General features: G+C 38.3%; 1 protein-coding gene across 3 annotated transcripts in view; it reads left to right on the forward strand.

Annotated features, from left to right (window-relative positions):
* The window catches only part of ZNF512 (zinc finger protein 512), a 29,040-nt gene that overhangs the window by 68 nt on the left and 5,532 nt on the right, over positions 1 to 23,440 (forward strand). The window contains exons 2-13 of one of the 3 annotated variants that reach the window (XM_068969756.1): positions 516 to 574; positions 9,028 to 9,215; positions 10,128 to 10,223; positions 10,515 to 10,598; positions 11,266 to 11,390; positions 11,897 to 11,983; positions 12,885 to 12,983; positions 13,575 to 13,742; positions 16,446 to 16,640; positions 19,836 to 19,937; positions 20,820 to 20,882; positions 22,353 to 22,451. In XM_068969756.1, the coding sequence (XP_068825857.1) occupies positions 516 to 574; positions 9,028 to 9,215; positions 10,128 to 10,223; positions 10,515 to 10,598; positions 11,266 to 11,390; positions 11,897 to 11,983; positions 12,885 to 12,983; positions 13,575 to 13,742; positions 16,446 to 16,640; positions 19,836 to 19,937; positions 20,820 to 20,882; positions 22,353 to 22,451 (1,365 nt within the window). The remainder of the gene's footprint in view (positions 1 to 515; positions 575 to 9,027; positions 9,216 to 10,127; positions 10,224 to 10,514; positions 10,599 to 11,265; positions 11,391 to 11,896; positions 11,984 to 12,884; positions 12,984 to 13,574; positions 13,743 to 16,445; positions 16,641 to 19,835; positions 19,938 to 20,819; positions 20,883 to 22,352; positions 22,452 to 23,440) is intronic. The other 2 variants (XM_068969769.1, XM_068969762.1) reach the window with 2 other exon arrangements.

Genomic DNA, 23,440 nt, shown 5'->3' on the forward strand with positions numbered 1-23,440 from the left:
GTTTCTCGGTTTGACCGTTACGCTTTAGGGGTAGCGCTGTCGAGCGCGCCACACGCGGTGCCTCGCTTTTGTCCCCTGCTCAGAGTCGGTTTTCTCAGAGCTCGGCGTAGGCCCCACCCTTCTAGGTCAGATCTATGAGCCCCTGTATTTCCCCCCCACTTTCTGCTGCCCGTTCCCAACCCCCCTTTGGACTAAGTTTCTCAGGTTACCGTTAGTCTCTATTCCTTTTACATCCCCAATGTCTCCCATATCCTTTGTCCTGTCTTTCCGCCTCCCGTGTAGAGTCTTTCTTGGACCAGGGCTTTGAGAATGGAAGAGATGAAGGCTCTGGTGTTGTCACCTGCCTTGACCCCGTAGGTAGGGCGGCGCACTTTTCCTAAAAAGTCTTGCCTTTTTCGGTTTGCAGTAGTAGCCACGGGAGAGCTTCAGTTCTTGGCGCAGGAGGATTAATCTTTCTGTGGTCAAGTTTCAGAGGTCCTTATCATACACTCATTCATGTGCTTACCATTTGCTAGACCCCGGGACCCACACCCTTTAAGCAGCAGAGGAGCACGAGGATCGTGGGAGCTAAGAAGTAAGTGAGGTTTTCTGCAGTCCATTTATAATTGTATCGCCAGCGTTGTCCAATAGAACTTCCTGTGATGATAAAAATATTCTGTATCTACACTGTCAAGTATGATAGCCACTAGCCACGTATCATTTTTGAGCGCTGGAAATGTGGCTAGTAGCAGTGAGGAACTGAATTTTAAATTGTATGTTGATTAACTTAAATTTAAATAGCCACCTGTGGCTAGTGGCCATCTGATTAGACAGTGCAGGTCTAATCTTGGTGTGGGGGAGGAAAACGTCCCTTGCAAAAAAAAAGTACGGATTATAATAAAAATGGAATGTGTGACTCTGTAGCCCTCCATTTCTTTAGAGGTCATATATGTACTCATGAATACATTGATGAACTTGGGAAGGACTGATGAAAATGAATAAGTACTTATATTTTCAAACTACTTGGCTTCAAGGCTGGTTTGTTATATTGTATACTGAATGCGCTAAGCTTTTCTATATTCTTTAATACAAAAAAAATTCGTGTTCAGGAGATACTCAGAAAGGATTAATTCCTTCATGTAACATTTATTAAATATCTGCTTTGTGCCAGTTGTGTGATAGTTTAGATATACAGACATGAAAAACACAAGGAGATCAACACAATACTGTGTAATGAAATATTTTTATTTCAAGAATTGTATATATCCTTTTGGGAAGGGGAGTGATGTTTGGAAGGGAAGGGTTGCCAGAGCAAATCACTCCTAAACAGACTTTCAAGTCAAGGAATAATGGATTTAACCATAAGGAAAAGGATTTTTTTGTTGGTTTTTCAGAAGAAATAACAATGTGAATTTGTAAAAGGTTTTAATGGAATAGCAAATGGGTAATTGTTAGGAAATGTAAAGATTAATGGCCTCTCATCCATTGATAATCAGAATCATTGGGCATCAGAATCCCTATTTTTAACTGGCCTAGGATATTGTGAAGTTTGAGAATTACTGGTGAGAATTGAGACTAGAAGAGTAAAGGATGAAAATGTGGAAAAGATCAGTGTGTAAGGTTTGGGTAGAATAAAAAAAGGCTGCAGGTGATACTGAGATGAACTTAAAATATTTTTCTAATAAAATATAATTTTTCACCTAGAGAATGAACTATGGGCTCTTAAAAATTCTTGGTAGATCAGAAAGGAGTTGGAAATAGGTTAAACTTTTCATCTTCATGATAAGAAGCCAAGACTAAACAACAGATTATTTTAAAGTCACTACCATTATGATAGCCATTGTTGGAGCCAAAAGCTTTTTCTTGTCGTATTTATGGAAAGAAAGTGAGTGAATGAGTGAGTGAAAGTCGCTCAGTTGTGTCCGACTCTTTGAGACCCCATGGACAGTAGTCCACCAGACTCCTCTCTCCATGGAATCCTTCATGCAAGAACACTGGACTGGGCTGGGTTGCTATTTCCTTCTCTAGGGGATCTTTCCAACCTAGGGATCAAACCCAGGTCTCCTGCATTGTAGACAGATTGTTTACCGACTGAGCCACCACAGAAGCCCCAGGAAAAATAAGTTTGATATTAATCTGGTTTTTAATAAATAATAAAAAATAAATAAACTCTGAGTTGATAGGTACTGTAAAATACTTGAGAAGTGTTTTTGTTGAGTGCTTTAAAAATAAAGAGACCTGGAGAGAGAATTCCCTATCCACATTGACTTAATCCTCAAGGTGTTAATCACGCTGACATATAAACTGTTGATTTTTCACTATACTCATGCTTATTCATGAGCAGGGAACTGGGTATGTCTGAGTCCAACATTGACAGTATAGAAATTCCTATGAGGATGTTTCTAAGAGGAGTCATATGGGACTTGACTCTTTATAGCCTGTTGATACTTTCAAGTCTTTCTGGTAGAGATTATTCCCATTGTTTGGTATGGTGGGTTTTGGCCCTAGAGGACTGCCTATTCCCATTAAATTTTTTTATACCTTCACTGAGGTATAATTGAAGTGCATTTGGCTGCATATATTGAAAGTATACGATACCTTCAGCTTTGACATAATGTAAGTACTCATGAAACTGTCACCACAATCAAGATAAGTTTCCTTGCCTCCCATAAGTTTTCTCATGTCCCTTTGCAATTCATTCCTCCCTCCACTCCTGTTGCCAGACACTCACTGACCTGTTTTCTGTCACTATTCAGTGGTTTGCATGTAGGATTTTACATAAATGAAATCAGACACTGTGTCCTCTTTTTGCATGATTTTTCTCACTCAGAATAATGATATTGAGTGAAAAATAGTTTTTATTGCTAAAAAGAATTCCTTTATGGATATACCATAATTTGTTTAGCCATCTACCTGAGAGATGTTTGCATTATTTTCAGTGTGGGGATGTTAGAATAAGACTGCCGTGAACATTATGTGCAAGTCTCTGTGTGGAAAAATATTTTTGTTCTCTTGATAAATACTTAATATATATTTATTAAGATGGTATTTACCATCTTAGGTTGATTAGCTCATATGTCAGGAGTATGTTTAACTTTTTGAGAAATTATTTTGCAAGTTGGTGGTATGATTTACATTCCTACCAGCAGTGTATGAAAGTAAGTCTCTAATTTTAGCAACTTTAATGGTGTATAGTGGTGTTTCATACTGGTTTTAATTAGCATTTTCCTGATGAATAATGATATAAAACATGTTTATGTGTTTTATTGGTCATTCATATATCTTCTTTTGTCAAATGTGTGTTCATGTCTTTTGCCACCAAAAAAAAAATGTTTCATCTCACTATTTTACTATTTAATTAAAAAAAATTTTTTTTGAGTACAGTTCCTTTGTTACATATATCTTGACTGTTTCTTCAAGGCAGTGGTTTGCGTTTCATTTTCCTAATGGTATCTTTTGAAGAGCAAAAGTTTTAAATTTATCATTAAAAATAAAAGAATTTTATCATTCTTTCCTTTTATGTTTTGTGCCTTTTGTGTTTTATTTAAGGAAACTTTGCCACCTCTAATTGCAAAGATTTTTTTCCTGTGTTTTCTTCCAGGTGTTTTATAGGTTTTGCATTCAGATCTATGGCTCATTTAGAGTTAATTTTTATGCATGGTGTGCTATAAAGATCAATATTAATTTCTTATATGTCTAGTTGTTGAAAAGATTTTCCTTTCCCTATTCAATTCCCTTTGCACCTTTGTCCAAAATCAGTTGAATGTACATAGGTATGGTTTTCCTTGGTGGCTCAGTGGTAAAGAATCCACCTGCCAATGCAGGAGACGTGAATTCCATCCCTAAGTCAGGAAAATCCCCTGGAGAAGGAAGTGGCAACCCATTACAGTATTCTTGCCTGTAAAACACCATGGACAGAGTAGCCTCATGGGCTACAGTCCATGGGGTCACAAAAAGAGCCGGACACAACTAAGTGACTAAACAACAACATATATAGTGTGGGTCTGTTTCTGAACTCCTGTTATCCTTTTCCATTGATGTATATGTTTGTCTTTTTGCTAATACTGAACTCTCTTGATACTGTAGCATTAAAGTAAATCTTGAAATCAGTTGTCATGTACTTTCTTGTTTTTTCAACATTATTTCAGCTGTTATATTTTCTTTGCTTTTTAATATAAATTCTACAGTTTGTCATATCTATAAAAAGAAGCTAAAATAAACATAAAAAAGGAAGTATGCTGGAGTATTGATTGGTACATATATTGAATCTGTAGGTAGATTTAGGGAGAATTGCCATTTTTAACAGTGTTGCATTTTCTGATTTATGAGCATATTTTCCATTCGTTTTGGTCTTCATTTTTTCTTACCATTGTGTTGTAGTGTTCATTGTAAAAGTCTTGATGGCTTTTTAAAAATTTTTAATTGGAAGCTAATTAGTCTACAATATTCTGTTGGTCTTGGATGGCTTTTGTTAGATTTGTTTTTAGGTTCCTAGATTTGTTCTTAGATTCCTGTGTTTTTTGTTATTGTCAATGCTGTTATTTTTATAAGTCCATTTTCTAGTTGCTTGTTGCTAGCAGCTACGATGGAGAAGGCAATGGCAACCCACTCCAGTACTCTTGCCTGGAAAATCCTATGGAAGGAGGAGCCTGGTAGGCTGCAGTCCATGGGGTCGCCAAGAGTCGGACAGGACTGAGCGACTTCACTTCCATTTTTCACTTTCATGCACTGGAGAAGGAAATGGCAACCCACTCTAGTGTTCTTGCCTGGAGAATCCCAGGGACGAGGGACCTGGTGGGGTGCCGTCTCTGGGGTCGCACAGAGTTGGACACGACTGAAGTGACTTAGCAGCAGCAGCAGCAGCTACAAATACAATTGAACTTTCGTACTTTAACCTTGTATCCTGCCACTTGCTAAATTCGTTTTTAATTCTAGTAATTGTTTCACGTATTTCCTTAGATTGTAAACAAACTGTGAAAAATGTGTTAAAAAAATCTGCAAATCAATTCAGTTCCTCATTTGTGTCAGACTCTGTGACCCCATGGAATGCAGCACGCCAGGCCTCCCTTTCCATCACCAACTCCTGGAGTTTACTCAAACTCATGTCCATTGAGTTGGTGATGCCATCCAACCATCTCATCCTCTGTGTCCCCTTCTCCTCCTGCCCTCAATGTTTCCAAGCATCAGGATCTTTTCAAATGAGTCATTTCTTCTCATCAGGTGGCTAAGATTTGTAGAATTCTCTGCTTTTCTTTTTCTGTCAGTTTTATTTTGTATACTCTGAGCCTCTGTTGTTAGACATGTACCATGAGTAATTATCTCTTCCAAATGTTATTTTTATTATGAAGTGTTTCTTTTTATCTCTGGTAATACTCTTTGTCTTTGAAGTCTATTTTATCTGATAGTAAAATAGGTACTCCAGCCTTACTATGTTTGCTGATGGCATAGTATAATTGTTTCATACTTTTACTTCTAATCCACATGTCGTTTATATTTAAAGTGTGCCTCTTGTGGACAGCCTATATTAAAATACTTTTTTATTTACTCTCTCATTGTCTGACTTTCACCTGGAGTAATTAGGCCATAAACATTTAAATTAATTATTGACATGATTGGATTTAAGTTTGCCATTTATTCTCTCTACCTTGTTTTTTTATTCCTGTGTACCTTCTTTTGAATTATTTAAATGTTTAGTGTCCCATTTTATTTTATTTTATTTTTACTCCCCCCTCCTTTTTTTTGGTGGGGGAGAGATTTGGTAATGGTTGGTTTCAGAATTACAATATACATACCTATCGTTTCATCATCTACTTAGAGTTAATATCCAACCACTTTGCTTAAATGTAGAAGCCTTACAACCATATAGATTTCCTTTAACTGCCTATTGCTGACTATTAAATTACAGCTGTTGTATATGTTACATCTACATTTACCTTACTAGATAATGTTAAAATTTTGCTTCAAACAGTTTTTAATATTTATCCACCTATTTACCATTTCTCTTACTCTTTCTTCAGTATTAAAAATCCAAATTTCTGTCTAGTGTCATTTTTTCCTTCAGTTGAAATTATTTCCCTTTGTGTTTTTCACAGAGCAGGTCTGCTGGTGACAAATTTTCTTAGTTTTTCTTCATCTTAAGGGTATTTTTCACTGAACACAGAATTTCAGGTTGATAAATCTTTTCTCTCAGGATCTTAAAGATGATGTTGTGCTGTCTTCTGTCCTTGGTTTCTGTTGAGAAAATCATCATTTGAATCATTGTTATCTGTAATATGTCATTTTTTTTTCTAGCTGCTTTCTGGATTATTTTAATCTTCAGTTTTAAACAGTTTCATTAAGATATATCTAGGTGTATTTTTCTTTGAATTTATCCTGTTGAGTGTTTGATTTACAGCTCCTTGAATCTGTAAATTTTAAGTCTTTCATTAAACTTAGGGGATTTTTCCACCATTACCTTTTAAAAAATATTTTTTCTTAGTCTCTCTTTCTTCTTCTGTGATTCCAACTATATCTAGGTTTGGTCTTTTGATATTGATCCACAGGCTGTAGAGGCTCTGTGGACTGTTCTTCAGTCTTTTTCCCTCTTTGTTCTTCAGATTAGATAATTTCTCCTGATCTTTCTTAAGTTCATAGATTCTTTCCTCTGTCATCTCCCTTTTGTTACTAGTCCATCCAATGAGTTTTTTATTTTATTTGTTATTTTTGTTCTTAAATTTCATTTGGTTCTTTTTTATGATGTTTATTTTTCTGCTGATAATTCCTGCATTTTCCTTTATTTCAAGTGTGTTTTCCTTTCATGAAGTGTAGTTATAATAGCTGCTTTAAAGACTTGGATAGTTCCATCATCTGCATCATCATGGAACTGACATCTGTTTATCATCTGTCCTTTAAGAATTGCTTGCATTTTACGGGTTCTTTGTATGCTGCATAATTTTGGATTTTTATTCTCAAGATTGTCAATGTTATTTGTGTAGACTGTGGGTCTTTTTAGAATCCTCTGGGAATTGTTGCTGTTTTTATTTCTGTTTAGGTTCAGACCGTAAATTCTGTCCTGCTTCTGAAGGCATTGGATCAGTCTTAGTTCCTTTCTTTGTGTCTTTTTTATGATGGTTTAGAGCTTAGGGGTTAGTTTTAGACTTTTTTAAGGTTTTTCAAATCCTGTTTTCAGTTTTCCAATCTTTTAATACATTGGTTTGGATCTGTTTCACACTGATAACTCAGGGGTTAGTCTGAGACTTGTGTGCTTTGTTCAAATCTTATTACACTTTTCAAAGCCTTTGCTAAGCTGGTTTGACTATGTTCCATACATACATAGCTCAGGTTAAGCAGTGATTTGTGTGGATTTGTACACAGAATTATGAGATTACCTTCTTTGCCTGCCTTTACTCCGTGATTCACTCACATTCTCTAGTGTATAGAGACCTCTTTTCATGGATTCTAAGACCAAAAAGTTTCTACTGGAATTTAAGCTGTCCATGCCGGTCTGCAGGTGGAGCCCATCATATTGCAAAGCCACTTGTGAGAGGGGAAAAAAAACTAGAAAGCATACCTGTGTAACTCACTTCTACCAGTTTTAAGTCTTCTGCACAATCCACCTGCTTTTGTTTACTTTTTGAGGTCCAGAGTTTTTAGTTGTAATCAGCAGGAGGAATGGGCTATAGTGGGCATATGCCACCATGCAAAAGTGGGACATTTCTATATTAAAGCTGTAATATTGGACCTCATGTACAGAGAGCTGAGAATCATTTTTCCCTTTTTGTAACATACTGACATTGTAAGCCCCTGTTATTTTTCTGTTTTTCCAATTCCCATGTCTGTCCCCTTCCTCCCAGAGACAGCCGTACTAACAAGTTTGATATTTGTCCTTAAATAGTTGAGTCCTTGTAAAATAGCTAGTGCTATTTGTGTATTTGTTAATTTACTGAATTGACATTGTACTGTAGATCTTGTTCTGTTTCTTTTTTTCATTCCACAGTATGCTTTTTAGTCATGTTCGTAGATGTGTAGAGATAGTTTATTGCTTCTAACAACTACATAGTATTCTGTAGTAAGCATGTATCACATTTTACTTTTTTTTCCCCTAAGAATGATCACCAGTGTTGCTTCTAACTCCCTGTTACCACAGACCTGTATGTGTAATTCTTACCAACTCTACCTCTAAAGTATTGTCTTGAGTTTGTTGGTTTGTCATCTCTACTGCAAAACTTTAGTTCAAGTTCAAGCTTAAGCTTTTGTCATCTCTTACCCATACTGTTGCAACAAACTGCCAACTCTTCTCTTTTCATTCACTCGTCCTCTGTGGGTCATTTTTTCATACAGCATCCAGAGTGGCCTTTACCATAAACCTAAGGCAGGTGTCACACAGCTGGAAAGGGGGTGTATCAGAGATCCTGGACGGAAGTTTGAGAACTGCTACTCTACCACACTTTGAGCCATCTAGAAGATACTGTGTTGCTACTCAGTAATGTTTGTTAACTACATAAGTGACTGGTCTTAGATTTGGAAATTTGGATCTAGCTATATACCAGATTTCTGGCCAGTGTAACTCAGATAAGATAGCACCCTTCAAGGCTAAGGGAAAAGGAAGATGAATCAGACTAGAGCCTACAAACTGTTCTTTCTTTTCCTTCTTTATTCTCAGGGGTACTATTTGGTTACTGTCCCTCTGCCAGAGAAATAGAGAAGCCTGGATATACCGTCCTATAGATCAGGGGATCTTCTGAAGGGTCATCAAACACCCTGTTACTTTTACTACTTTCTTTTCTTTGATGAATTTAGGAAAGAATACCTATTTTGGCTATAAAGTGATCATTTATGGAGAGGGCTTATTCTTTCTGATTACAGCAAAGTATAATAACAATTATATGTATTGTATCAGGCCAACTATTTTAATTGTTAGAAAATTACAATCTAAATTGTTTTTATTATCAGGCTTCTTAGTTTTTCTACACAGGTAACCAACTTGGTTATCTTCTTAGGGTATAATATAATTAATAGGAACTTCATCCCAGACCCTCCTTTGTGGTATTTCTCTTTGTGTCATGTTAGTAGCAGGACCCAATGCTCCATAAAGGATAATAGTTTCCAGTACACTATCCCTCACGATGACTCCTTAAGCGGCTCATCATCTGCTTCTTCATGTGAACCAGTGAGTGATTTTCCAGCATCTTTCCGAAAATCTACCTACTGGATGAAAATGAGAAGGATCAAGTCAGCTGCTGCTTCCCATGTAGAAGGTATCAGTATTATTATCTTATTCTTATTCCAAAGACAGAGAACTCTCTACTTATATTTTGAGGTGGTGGTTTAGTTGCTAAGTCCTGTCTGACTCTGCAACCCTATGGATGGTAGACCGGGCTCCTCTGTCCATGGGATTTCCCAGGCAAGAATACTGGAGTGGGTTGCTTTTTCTTTCTCCAGTATTTTGAGGTAGCTTTTGTAAATGACTTAAAGTATTAAGTACCACATATATGTTTCTTATTAGTGATTGAATTTTTTTTTGGCTGTGCTATGCAGCTTGTGGGAATCTTAGTTCCCAGGACCCAGCAGTGAAAGCACTGAGTCCTAACCACTGGACAGCCAGGGAACTCCCTTGACATTTAAGGTGTTAGGCTGTCGCATACTGTTAGTTTCATGAACTGTTCCTCTATTTTTCTGAGTGAAAGTCTGCAGATCTTATTTCTCTAGGCTATACTGGTATCACCTTTCCTTTTCATATGAATTGAACTTTTTTTCCCATTGTTCTAGTTTGATCCTCTGTTGAAGGTTTAGGGGCTGGTGGTGAAAGGGCTATTCTGAGTAGAATTTTCTTAGTGGTTATAGTCTTAAGGGTTTTTAGGAGCCCTTTGTCTTGGACAGTTAGCCTCAAATCAGGATCAAACAAATCACACTGCCTAAAGGACCTTATTATTCACAGGGAACAATGAATCACTTGAAATGGCGAATAGTACAGAGGAAAAGGGGAGGTTGAGTCAATTAATGAAAAGTTATATCAACTTCCCTAAAAAACTTACCAACACTTCTTGAGGCCTTGCTCGCTGATGATCTTTTTCCTTTCATGATCTTGTGATTGATGATTTAGAGGCAGGCCCAGATGTTCACATATAAACCATACTAAGATTTTGGTTTGTTTTCTTGTGTTATTTCAGGGTCAGGTGGAGTGTCAACCAAAGGAAAAAGGAAACCCAGGCAGGAAGAAGATGAAGACTATCGAGAATTTCCTCAGAAGAAGCATAAACTTTATGGTAAGGGAGTAACTTTGCTAATTCTTTTTCCCTGGGTCCCTAGGTTTTGTTCTTTGAAGGTGAAAGGAACCTTAGGTTTTGGCCCTTAAGCACTTTTGAGCCCCTTGAATTTTTTGGCAATGAATGGCCTCCAACTTGCCTTATTTTTTACCCTTTTCTTCTCTCTTGACTTAAGGGAGTCAGTTGGTTGAGGGAGTGGGGCACAGCGTGTTGAGGAGGGAAGAGATTTTGGTGGTAGTGCAGGATCAGCAGAGGTGATGTATCAGGCTTCAAGTTTCTGTTTTGCATCAGGGAGGAAGCAGCGGCCTAAAGCTCAGCCTAATCCCAAAGCCCAGACTCGCCGTATTCGGAAGGAACCACCAGCTTATGCAGCAGGTATGCTTTTGGAAGCTTTGTGAGATCTGGTTCTCTCATTCTGTCTTTTTTGTTGTTGCTGTTGGTAAAGGAATGATGTACCAAAGCATTTCTTTAGGAGGCACTTAGTAAGGACATAGGTTTGAAGATAAGTCATGTTCGTTCAAGTTTTGGCTCTTAATTCTTTGACCTGCCTCTTAATTTCTGCAAACTTCAGTTTCCTTGTCTCTAAATAAGAATAATAAAGCAATCAGAATTGTGAAAATTAAATGGGATAAAAAAACATTCACCAATCTCTGGCACATACAAACACTTAGCAAACTGGTTGTTACATATCTCAGTTACATATCCCATTCTTACATGCTGCTATGAAAAATGTTACTCATTGTCACTTATAGGTCAGTAAAACTGGGAAAAAAATAATAATTTTTTTATTTCTATAAGCCATTTCTATAAGCCACTGGGCTTGGGAGTGGTTCTTGGATGGTTTTTTGTCATGGGAATTGAGTAGGAGTTTCAGAAACTCTTCACTGTCTGAAAAAAATTATTTCTAGAAGTTATATACAATAAGAGTCTCCCCCAGGAAGAGAAAGAGCCACTTTATGATACTTTTCCTAAAGTCTGAGATTGTGCTTTTTGTTTCTGGAGAATACTGCAAATTATAAGTGTTCCTTTCTCTCCTTTGTAGGCAGTTTAGAGGAGCAGTGGTACTTAGAAATTGTGGATAAAGGCAGTGTCTCCTGTCCTACCTGCCAGGCAGTGGGGAGAAAGACCATAGAGGGCTTAAAGAAACACATGGAAAACTGCAAACAGGTTAGATAATTTGTGGCATTTCATAACTCTTATGAATTTTTACCCAAACTTGAAACCTCTGGCACTGTGTTGGATATGCTGATTATTGTGGAGAAGAGGCAGCATTGTGTCATAAAGAGTCTGACAGACTGGTTTGAATCGTCATTCAGCCACTTACTTGTTGGGTCATTTAGCTTTTCATTTGTGGACCTCAATTTTCACATTTATAAAGTAACAATTATTACTACCTGTGTAAGTCATGAGGATAAAAAAGAAGTACTTCATGCTAAGTGCCTGTACCATTTCTTGACAAATACTGTAAATGGTAGTTCTTATTATTTTAAAAATGTGTAGCCGTTAGCTTTTTGCCCTTGAGGACATGACAGTGAATTTGGGGGATTTTGAGATTCGTTATTATTGTATAATTTGGGAAATGAAGATACAGGTGAGAGCATTTGCATAGGACTTTGCGACATTCTGTTTCTTTGTTGAACAGTTTGGCTCTGAGCAGCATTTTTCCCTTGTAGGAAATGTTTACTTGTCATCATTGTGGGAAACAGCTTCGTTCACTAGCAGGGATGAAGTATCACGTCATGGCAAATCATAATAGCTTGGTAAGAGTGTCTTCTGTCCTTCATGAACATGTGATATTTGGATGTCTTTACTTGGATGAGTGTAGATACCCCAGTGGAGATGGCTAAAGCTCTGGGACTTCATAGGGGTGTAAGGAAGAAGAGATCCTTTTGATAGAAGAGTTACATACAATGAAATGTGGATATGGAAGTATTTGAGGTGTTCGTGTGTTTCAGTTCAGTTCAGTCGCTCAGTCGTGTCTGACTCTTTGCGACCCCGTGAATTGCAGCACGCCAGGCCTCCCTGTCCATCACCAACTCCCGGAGTTCACTCAAACTCATGTCCATCGAGTAGGTGATGCCATCCAGCCATCTCATCCTCTGTCGTCCCCTCTCCTCCTGCCCCCAACCCCTCCCAGCATCAGAGGCTTTTCCAATGAGTCAACTCTTCGCATGAGGTGGCCAAAGTACTGGAGTTTTAGCTTTAGCGTCATTCCTTCCAAAGAACACCCAGGACTGATCTCCTTCAGAATGGACTGGTTGGATCTCCTTGCAGTCCAAGGGACTCTCAAGAGTCTTGTCCAACACCACAGTTCAAAAGCATCAAATCTTCGGCGCTCAGCTTTCTTCACAGTCCAACTCTCACATCCATACATGACCACTGGAAAAACCATAGCCTTGATTAGACGGACCTTCGTTGGCAAAGTAATGTCTCTGCTTTTTAATATTAGGTTAGCACAAAGGTTCATATCCTGGGAGATAGAGGCTTTGAACTCTTAGTTCCTTTACATTCACTTTACTGTTTAGGAGAAGATGAAGAAAGCCAGGAGTCAGATAACTTAGATTTTGTGATCATCAGCTTAGGTTCTAGTCCAGTCCTTGATTCTTCCCATGGAATTTTTTTCTGTGAATCATCTGCCTGTTTGTTTCTTTTGTTTTCTAGCCCATCTTAAAGGCTGGAGATGAAATAGATGAGCCAAGTGAGAGGGAACGTCTCCGAACAGTTCTCAAGAGACTGGGAAAGCTAAGATGCATGCGTGAGGTAAGAGTCCAAAGACAGGACCTCCATCTACCTGGAGCCTCAAGTCAATGTCTTTCTGTTACTTGCTCCCATGTCTCCTCCTCCCTTACAGACCTGGTTTTGTGTCATCTTCCAGCATAGAGTGACTTCTGATTTTCAAGATCTCCTGAACTCATTAACAGTTCTTTATTTTCTTTCTCATCTCCAGAAATGTGTGTGTCTCCCTTTTCCTTTTGTTTGAAGGAGTTTCTTTGTCATCCTTTCTTTTTTTGTGTGATAAAGAGGATCATAGTAACCTCATGGGAGAAACTTTGATATTGCTGGGTATTTGGTATTGGGATGGAGTTCGATCATAGATCAAGGAGGAAGCTCTGACACAGAGAAGGTATACAGTTGTAGTTTGTTGAATGCTTACTAAATTGGTTGAATTTCATGCTTGGTGGTAGAAAGAATTGCAGTTGGGCCAGGGAAAAGGAAGGGTTGTGTCGATGAGAAATGTTGGAGAGGGTCTAGTAATATCAGAGGGTCTAGTTGTGTGATATGGCTCTTTAGAAATTAGAGGTCATATCAAAATATGTAAGATTAAAATATAGGCCTTTCTCCTGTGTTCAGAGTTGCTCTAGTAGCTTCACCAGCATCATGGGATATCTGTACCATGTGAGAAAATGTGGCAAAGGGGCTGCTGAGCTGGAGAAGATGACCCTGAAATGTCACCACTGTGGAAAACCATATAGATCGAAGGCTGGACTTGCGTATCACCTGAGGTCAGAGCATGGCCCTGTGAGTACTGATTACTTTCCAGGCCCTGTTTAGGGGTCTATTCTGTGGTGACTGCTTTGCTGCTGCATCTTCCTTACGTCCTTGGTTGTTCATTTGTAGTTCCTTTTATTCTGAATGTGTTTGTTCTCTTTTCCCTTGTTTCTTGTGCTCTTCTTTGTGCTGTTTGATCACTGTTAGGTTAGAGAAATCAAAGTTTATTGTATAGTCTGGGTCGAAGTAAACTAAACTATATTTTTAAAGCATAAGGCATTCTCCCTTAGCTAGAAATTTTATGGGACTCTATCCAGCTGGTTCAGTCCCTCTATTCCAGTTTTCTTGTCCTGACTTTTTCTTTTCCTCATTACATTTCTAGGTTCCCCCACCTCATGTTTCTTTTTAGCACTAAGTTTCAAGGTATAGTTTAGATATGGTCATTAATATTCACCCTTTTTAGTGTACATTATGAGTTTTGTAGTCAGTTGTTCTTCCCACTCCCAGCTGGCTGACCGCTGATACATTTCATGTCCGTATAGTTTTGCCTTTTTTGGAATGTTATATAAATGAAGTTGTACAGTGTATACCTTTTTGAGTCTGACTTCTTCCCCTAAGCGTAATACATTTGAAACTTGTCCATGTCTTACATGTATCATTAGTTTATTCCTTTTTGTTTCTGTCTAGGATTCCATTCTGTCTAGGATGTTTCACAAGTTGTTTATCCATTCACCAGTTGAAGAACATTTGAGTTTTTTCTAGTTTTTGGCAATTAGGAATAAGCTCCTGTAAATATTTACATAAAGGTTTTTGTATGAAAATAAGTTTTAATTTCTCTTGGGTAAATAAAACCTTAGGAATGGGATTGCTAGGTCATATGATAAATGTATGTTTACCTTTATAAGAAACGGCCAAACTTTTCCAAAGCAGGTGAGCCATTTTCTCACCAGCAGCATATGAGAATTTTAGTTGCTTTGCATGTTTATCAACTCTTGGCTATTGTCAGGTTCATTTTTGAAATCCATTCTTATAGGTATATAGTGGTATTTTACTGCTGTTTTAAATTTGCACTTCCCTAATGACTCGTGATTGTTGACTGTCTTTTCACGTGCTTATTGGCAGTGTCAGTCTTTAGTGAAATTTCTTCTTTAGTGAAGAGTCTATTGAAATCCTTTGTTCATTTTATTGTTGGAGTATTTGTTGTTTTACTAATAAGTTTTAGGGCTTCCCTGGTGGCTCAGAAGGTAAAGAATCCACCTGCAATGTGGGAATCCTGGGTTTGATCCCTGCGTTGGGAAGATCCCCTAGAGGAGGGCATGGCGATCCACTCCAGTATTCTTGCCTGGCTTCCCTGATAGCGCAGTTGGTAAAGAATCCACCTGCAATGCAGGCGACCCCAGTTTGATTCCTGGGTCAGGAAGATCTGCTGGAGAAGGGATAGGCTACCCACTCCAGTATTCTTGGGCTTCCCTTGTGGCTCAGCTGGTAAAGAATCTGCCTGCAGTGTGTGAGACCTGGGTTCAATCCCTGGGTTGGGAAGATCCCTTGGAGAAGGGAACAGCTACCCACTCCAGTATCTGGCCTGGAGAATTCCATGGACTGTATAGTCCATGGGGTCGCAAAGAGTCGGACACAGTTAAGCAACTTTCACTTTTTTTAAGTTTTAAATATATTTTGAATTTTTAAAAATATATTCTGGACACAAGTCTTTAACCAGATACATGTTTTACAAATATTTTCTTCTGGTCATAGTTTGTCTTTGCATTTTTTATAGTGATTTTCAAAGGGCAGGATTTTTAATTTTCATAAAGTTCAGTTTGTCTTTTTTCTCCCTTCATGGATAATGCTGTTGTTATAGCTAAGATATCTTTGCTCAGTACGATGTATAATTTTCTTTTGCTGCATTGAAACAGTCATCATAAAATTAATGGCTTAAACAACAGAAGTGTAATATCTCACAGTTTATTAGGCCAGAAGTCCAGGCTCAGCTGGTTCCCCTGTGTAGAACCTCATCAGACTGGACTCAAAGTGTTAGCAGGACTATTCCTTTATCGAGGCTTGAGGGGCGGATCTGTTTGCAGGCTCATTAAGCTCAATCAAGAATTCAGTTCCATGCAGGTATAGGACCTTATTTCTTTGCTTGCTGGGAGATGTGCTCAGCTTCTGAAGGCCACCTGCAACCTTTGGCTCATGGGCCCATTTGTGTTTGAGTCAGCAACAGTATTGAGTCTCTCTCACCTTGGGAATCTTTCTTGTCTCTTTTTTTCTATCACACCGGTCTTACTTAAAGTCAGCTAACTATGGACACGAATTAGATTTACCTTAAAATTAAACCTAGATTAATGTTTGATTGATTAACTGATGACAGTAGCCTAACGAAGTGGACACATCAGAACCCATCATGCCCAGGATCGTAAGAATGTTCTCCCTAGGTTTCTCCTAGAATTTTTGTACTTTTTATAGTTTATATCTAGGGCTATGATGCATGTTTATTTCTTTTTATATGCGTATGTCTTGACTTTTACCCACTTGTTACAACACAAGAGATTTTATCCTGCTAAGAAGCTTTTTTACCAGTAAAATACTTATTAAGATGGTGGAGCTTGGTACTAGGGGTTAACAAGCTAGTAAAGAGTTATTTTGATTTTTAGGGCAGGAAGGACAGCCTTTAATCACTGGCTCTAATGGAAACCATTTCTCAGGCCTGTGTTTTACTATGTCTTATTCTTGCAGATATCCTTCTTTCCAGAGTCAGGACAGCCAGAGTGCTTGAAGGACATGAGCTTGGAGTCAAAGAGTGGAGGCCGAGTTCAAAGGCGTTCTGCCAAGATAGCTGTATACCACCTGCAGGAACTGGCCTCTGCTGAACTGGCCAAGGAATGGCCTAAGAGAAAGGTGCTTCAGGATCTGGTACCTGATGATCGGAAGGTGAGGCAGAAACTTGTATTAATTTTGAACTGTTACATCTGATACTGTGCTTACTACACGCAGAAAGGTAAACATATTTGAAGTACATGACAAACAGTATTTTTGCTCCTTTATCCTCGGAGATGCAGTACATATGATCCAGCTTCAGTGTTTGAATTCATATAGGTCCTAGAGTGATAGTCTTTTTCACAAGTTCTTTAAGGAGCTGTCTAAATTTTAGACTACTTCTAGGGGAACCTGAATTCCCAGATTTTTGTTTGATCTTTGCCCAGTGTGTTTTTACTTTGTTAGTTCATATGTAGTAGTTTAATATTTAGTTTAGGTAAGAACTCCTCTTACTTGTTTCAGTTTGTTTTTATAGCAGTAGACCTCCTCTTCCCACCTACTTTCTTTTCCCAAATAAAAGCTTATGCAAAACACCATTTTATATACTAAAAATAGAGTTGCACTGACTGGGGGTAGTGAGCCCAAAAATGAAAGAAAAAAATCTTAAAAGCAGCAAAGCAGCTGAATATGTACAAGAGAACTCCCACAGGACTATCAGTTGACTTTTCAGCAGAAACTTTGTAGGCCAGAAGGGGGTGACATAATATATTTAAAGCCATGAAAAAACCTACAACCAAGTATCCTACCCAGCAAGGCTGTCATTCAGATTTGAAGGAGAGAGAAAAGATTTTACAAGACAAGTAAAAGCTACAGGAGTTCAGCACCACTAAATCAGCTTTGTAAGATATGTTAAAGGGACTTAGGGATATATAAAACAAAAGGATGTAGAATATGTCTAAAACATTTGATGGGGGTAGAGTAAAAATACAGGGTTGTTAGAATGCCTTCAAACTCAAGAGAACAGCAAGTATGTGTTTATATGTGGCTTGTTGTTGGGTTTCTTCTGGTGGCTCAGATGGTAAAGAATCTGCCTGAAGTTCAGGAGACCTGGGCTTGATCCCTGGGTTGGGAATAGCCCGTGGAGAACAGAATGGCTACACACTCCGCTATTCCCTTCTGGAGAATTCCATGAAAAGAGGATCCTGGCTTGCTATAGTCCATATGGTCCCAAGAGTCAGACACGACTGAGCAACTAACACTTTTACTACCAAGGGTTGCATATGTAAACCTCTTGATGACCACAAACCAAAAATCTGCAATAGATAAATATGAAAAAAAGAAAGGAATCCAAAACTGTCACTAAAGATAGTCATCAAATCACAAGGGAAGAGAGCAAAAGAAGAAAAAGGAACAAAGAATAGATAACCTGAGAGTAGTTAATTAAACACAGTAAGTACATATCTGTTAATAATTACTTTAGATGTAAATAGACTAAATATTCCAATCAGAAGGCAAAGTGACTGAATGGATATGAAAATAAGATCTGTATATATGCTGTCTAAGAGAGACTCATTTCATGTCTGACTGACTGAAAGTGAGGGGATGAAAAAAGGTATTCATGCAAATGGAAACAGAAAGTTGTTCAGTACTTATATCAGACAAAATAGAACTTAAAGACTGTAACAAGAAGCAAAGTACATGACATAATGATAAAGGAATCAATCCAACAAGAAGACAACAATTACAAATAGATACTCAGGGTGCTCATGCTCAGTTGTATCCAGCTGGACTGTAGCCCACCATGCTCCTCTGTCCATGGGATTTTCCAGGCAGGAATACTAAGAGTGGATTGCCATTTCCTCCTCCAGGGGATCTTCCTGACCCAGGGATTGAACCTGCGTCTCCTGCATTGCAGGCAGATTCTTTATCCGCTGAGCCATCGGGGAAACCTGTTAAATACATGAAACATAAGAACACTGTGTATTTGATTGCTTTTGGATGGAATATATATATTTAATATATAAAGTCCATGTGGTATAATGTGTCATTTAAGGTGACTTTTCCTTATTGATTTTTGGTCTGAATGATCTGTCTGTTGATGTAAATGGGGTGTTAAAATCCCATGCTGATATTGTGTTACAGTCATTTTCTCCATTTTTGTTTGTTAAATACATAAAGCAAATATTAACAACCAGTTCTGTACTCTGATTTATCAAAGGTTCTTTAGTTTACCTTCCTTACTTCCTCTATTACCTCTACAGACTTGGTTCTGTCTTTCTGTCTCAAAGAATCAGCTTCCTTTCGGATACTTTGATTTTTCAAGTAGGAGGATTCTTTACTCACCAGAAATGCAACTGTCTGTTAACTTTGAACTTTGTAAGAACTATCTCTGCAGATGTTAAAACTTTTTTCTGGAAACTAGTTAACAGGACTTCTCTGGTGGTCCAGTGGTTAAAACTCTGTGTTCCCAATACAGGGGGTTTGAGTTCAGTCCCTAGTTGGGGAAGTAAGATCCCACATGGCTCAAAGCATGGTCAAAAAAAAAGTCACTGGAAACCAGTTACAGTTGTAAGAAGAGACCAACTGGTGTCAAAACGTGTGAAAGAAAGTGCTGGGAATAATTCTAATTTTGTAGTATAAGGAAATAGTAGATGTTCTGTTCTCTGAGTCTTCTTACATTCTTTCAGGTTGAACCTTAAGTTTTTGGTGTTAGAATTTTTTGAATATCAAAAATTAACATGATCTCATTGAAGAAAAATGATAAATGCAGACAGCAGGAATAAAATAAAAATCACTCAAAATTCTAGCACCCAGAGAATACTGCCATTAACATTTTGATTTCTATCTTTTGACCTATATACATATATTTCTATTAAATATATAATATATATATTTCTTGAGTATAATGTATACATATATTATATATAGAGAGGACATATCTGTATTGCTTTCTCTCTTGTAACATTTTTACTGTGTAATGCTTTGTCACTGGCTTTTTTATTTTCAACTTTAGATGAAATGTTATATCTGAAAGTCTCCTGTCTTCTGTTAAAAGTCAAACTTTTTTAAGACAAAACAGTAGGCAGTGTTTTGAAACATACAGAATATGTTTCAGGAACTTAAAAGGATCTTAAGATCCTTAAGATCTTAAGTCGGATCTTAAGATCTGACTTGATAAGCATGAGTTTGAGCAATCTCTGGGAGTTGGTGATGGACAGGGAAGCCTGGTGTGCCATGTTTTTTGTGTATGAAAATATACTTCTGTAACTCCAGAATTACATGACCTGAAGAGCTCACATAATTCTCTTACTTATGGGATATTTTGGATGAAAGTTAAGTTCCTCCAATAAAATGTTTCCTGTCTTATAGTTAAAATACACTCGTCCTGGGCTACCGACCTTCAGCCAAGAAGTACTACACAAATGGAAGTCAGATATCAAGAAGTATCATCGCATTCAGTGTCCTAACCAGGTGGTTCTTTCTCTTTTATCTAGTCATTAAATGTTGATCAAGTATCTGCTGTTGTTTCAGTTATTTATTCCTTTGTGACAAAGCATGTGAATCTTAAAAAGTTAAAACATTGATTACTTTATTAACAGTTCTGTAAATCACCAGTTCTGTCCACACTCAGAGGGCAGTTGTATTAATACATGGTATCAGCCGGAATCATTTATGGGTTGCTTTTAGCTGGAAGTTCTGAGTGTTGAATGGCTTCTAAGCAGCCACTTCAGCTGGGATATTGGCTGCCCATATGGCCTCTCTATCTTGCATTGTAGTTGGGTTACCAGCAGGATACATGGTGACTGAATTCTCAGGAAGAATATTCCAAGAACATAAAGAAAAAGCTCAGATCTCTTAGGCCTAGCTTCAGAATTTGTTCAGCATCATTTTCATAGCATGCTGTTTGTCAAAGGCATCACAAGACTTAGGCAGTTTCAAAGGGAGGGTGTATGACACATTTCCTGATTGGAAAAGTGGCATAGAATTTCCTGCCATCATTAATCAACTGCAATTGTATATGCAGTGCTTTGGGGAGGAGTAGATAAATGAGAGACATTTATACTAGAGAAAGTTAATTTTTGCAAAACCTGAGCATACAATTTTTTGTGTGTTTCTAAGTATTGGAAAAGTACCAGAGAATAGAATGTTTTAAGCTTTATTAAGCAGCTTGCTTATCTCTTTTTCTTTTACCTCTTCTGTTCTCTGGCTTGCATATGTCTCTGTGTGGTTGTGGTGCAATTTATTTGACCTCTTCCTCCCGAGGATAGAGTGGGTTAATGTGAATGGCCAGATTGCTAAGAAAATGATGCTGTTTGGTGTCATCTTCACATGCTTTCTTCTTCTCTTTTACAGGGTTGTGAGGCTGTCTACAGTAGTGTATCTGGTCTTAAAGCTCACCTGGGTTCTTGTACATTGGTTTGTAACATTCTAAACTATTTATCTGAACATGACCTCTAAAATAGTCTGACATGGAAGAGAATTCAGTTTCGGTGAACGGCTAGTTATCCTGTTGTCTGTTATCTTCAAAGACTGGTTTAGTTTTTTTGTGTGTGTCCCAAAAATTCTTGTCTGTTACTAGGTGGGATACCAGGGCATGCCAAAGATGCAGAATAGCCCAAAATAGCCATAAGTCATATCAGTGAAAAAATTTGGAGAAAAATACATAGTTCTCAGTGCCTATCAGGGATTTAACTTTTTCCACCTGAGCCTATGCTACACTGGGCCTGTCCTGCTTTACTGGGCCTTCAGCTTCCTAGAATCAGTTTAACATGTGTTTATCTAGACTGGTGAAGATCTCCAGAGCCATCTGAACTATACTGTCTTCCGGCGATGGGAGATGGGATCCCTGGATGTCAGGTTCACAGCCATTCACCTCACTGAATCTTTTCCATGTTGACCCAGGGGCCCTATAGCCAACCAGCCCTGGGATTGCTGCCACTTTCCGTTCCTGTTCAGCAGTATCTGCTCACACAAAATGAGCACCCTGGAAACCTGAAACTTCAGGAGGGGAGAGAAGTCTTAATTCAAGGTTAACAAGGGAGTGGTAGGCTCCCAAACTAGACCTGTGCAGGAATGCTTAGGGGTTTGTCATCTTGATCCTAGTTTGAGTCATTCAGCTAGGTCTTATGGAGGGTGCTCTTCTAATTCTGGATTACCAAGGCATTCTTTACAGCAGTGGATTGATTCTAGTGGCAAGAATTACATTTTGGTCCCTCATTGAACTTAAGGAGTTTGGTCATTTAGGGGAAGAAACCTGGAAGGAAGTGGAAGACATAGGGAAAATAGAAGAATGTGACATCTTACATAATAAAATCAGGGAACTTCAGATTGTGTTGGGGGCTTAGTGGGGCCAGTGTTTGGTATAGAGTTGCATTAGAATAGATGTATTATGGTGATAGTATACCCAAACGAGTTTTCCTAAATATATTGCTGTTCTTCACTTTGCTGAAGTTGTATTTTCTCTTTTCATCTCTAATAGTCCCTATCCATTGCCCAGGTAGCATATGTGGCTTATTGGAAGGGTAGTATTAACTATTTAACATGTAATGGTGTACTTTAACTTTTACCTAGCATGTTGTCTTCTTCGTACTTTGAGGAAGGGAGGGTCTCTGCTGGCACTAACTTGGCTTATCTCCTGAATTAGCAGTTTACTTGTGCTGTAACCATTATTTGTAGGTGTGACTTAGGATAGGCTTAAAGTGCTGGGTGGTGATTTGAGTTCAAACAATAAATTGTATTTTTTCAATATTGTAAATATATGTATGCATATATATATGTGTGTGTATAGACACACTCACACACACATGGATACATACATTACTATTTGGGATTTTCCTAAATTTGTTCGTAAATTGACCAGTCGTGCTTTTTTTTTCTTGAAAATAGGGAACGTTTGTGGCTGGAAAATACAAGTGTCTTCTCTGTCAGAAAGAATTTGTGTCAGAGAGTGGTGTCAAGTATCACATCAACTCTGTCCATGCTGAGGTGAGACTCCTTTTTTCCCACAATTTCATAATCTTGTGAAGATGTGTCACAAGGGCATGTGGATTTTTTGACTCTTACTTTGGGCTGGGACTTTCAAGAAAAACTAAAGGGTCTACTGGACTCATTAGAGTTAAAAGACTTCCTTAAATCAGATGTAGATTAGTATTTTTCTATGAAAGCATTTGGGCTTCCTTGGTACCTCAGCTGGTAAAGAATCTACCTGCAATGCAGGAGACGCTGGTTCAATTCCTGGGTCAGGAAGATCTCCTGGATAAGGGAATGGCAACCCACTCCTGTATTTTGGGGCTTCCCTGGTGGCTCAGACAGTAAAGTATCTGCCCGCGATGTGGGAGACCTGGGTTTGATCCCTGGGTTGGAAAGATCCCTTGGAGAAGGGAATGGCTACTGACTCCAGTATTCTAATCTGGAGAATTTCATGGACAGAGGAGCCTGGCATGCTACAGTCCATGAGGTCACAAAGAGTTGGACACGACTGAGTGACTTTCACTCACTCACTCATGAAAGCATTTGAAATAACTGTGGCTATGAACAGCCCTGATTCTTCTAATTAACTTGTATGCATGGGCTCAATCATGTCTGACTCCTTTGTGAGCTCATGGAGTGAGGCCCACCAGGCTCCTCTGTCCATGGGATTTCCCAGGCAAGAATACTGGAGTGGGTTGCCATTTCCTTCTCCAGGGGGTCTACCCAACACAGGGATTGAACTCACATCTCCTGTGTCTCCTGCTTTACCACTGAGCCACCTGGGAAGCCCTCTGATTACCTGAAGTCTAGTTAAACTAGGCATTTGACAACTGCATTTACACCTTTGGAATTCTTGTTTCACAGCAATGTCTATACTCCTGTTTTCTGGTATTCCAACATCTTTGAGCAACATGTTTTGAATATTGTTGAAATACTGCATAGAAACAATGTAAAAGATGTTATTGAGAGAACTGAGGTAATTTGAATACTAACTATACTACAAA

This window comes from Capricornis sumatraensis, chromosome 1 (genome assembly GCF_032405125.1).
Source record: "Capricornis sumatraensis isolate serow.1 chromosome 1, serow.2, whole genome shotgun sequence".
NCBI lineage: Eukaryota > Metazoa > Chordata > Mammalia > Artiodactyla > Bovidae > Capricornis > Capricornis sumatraensis.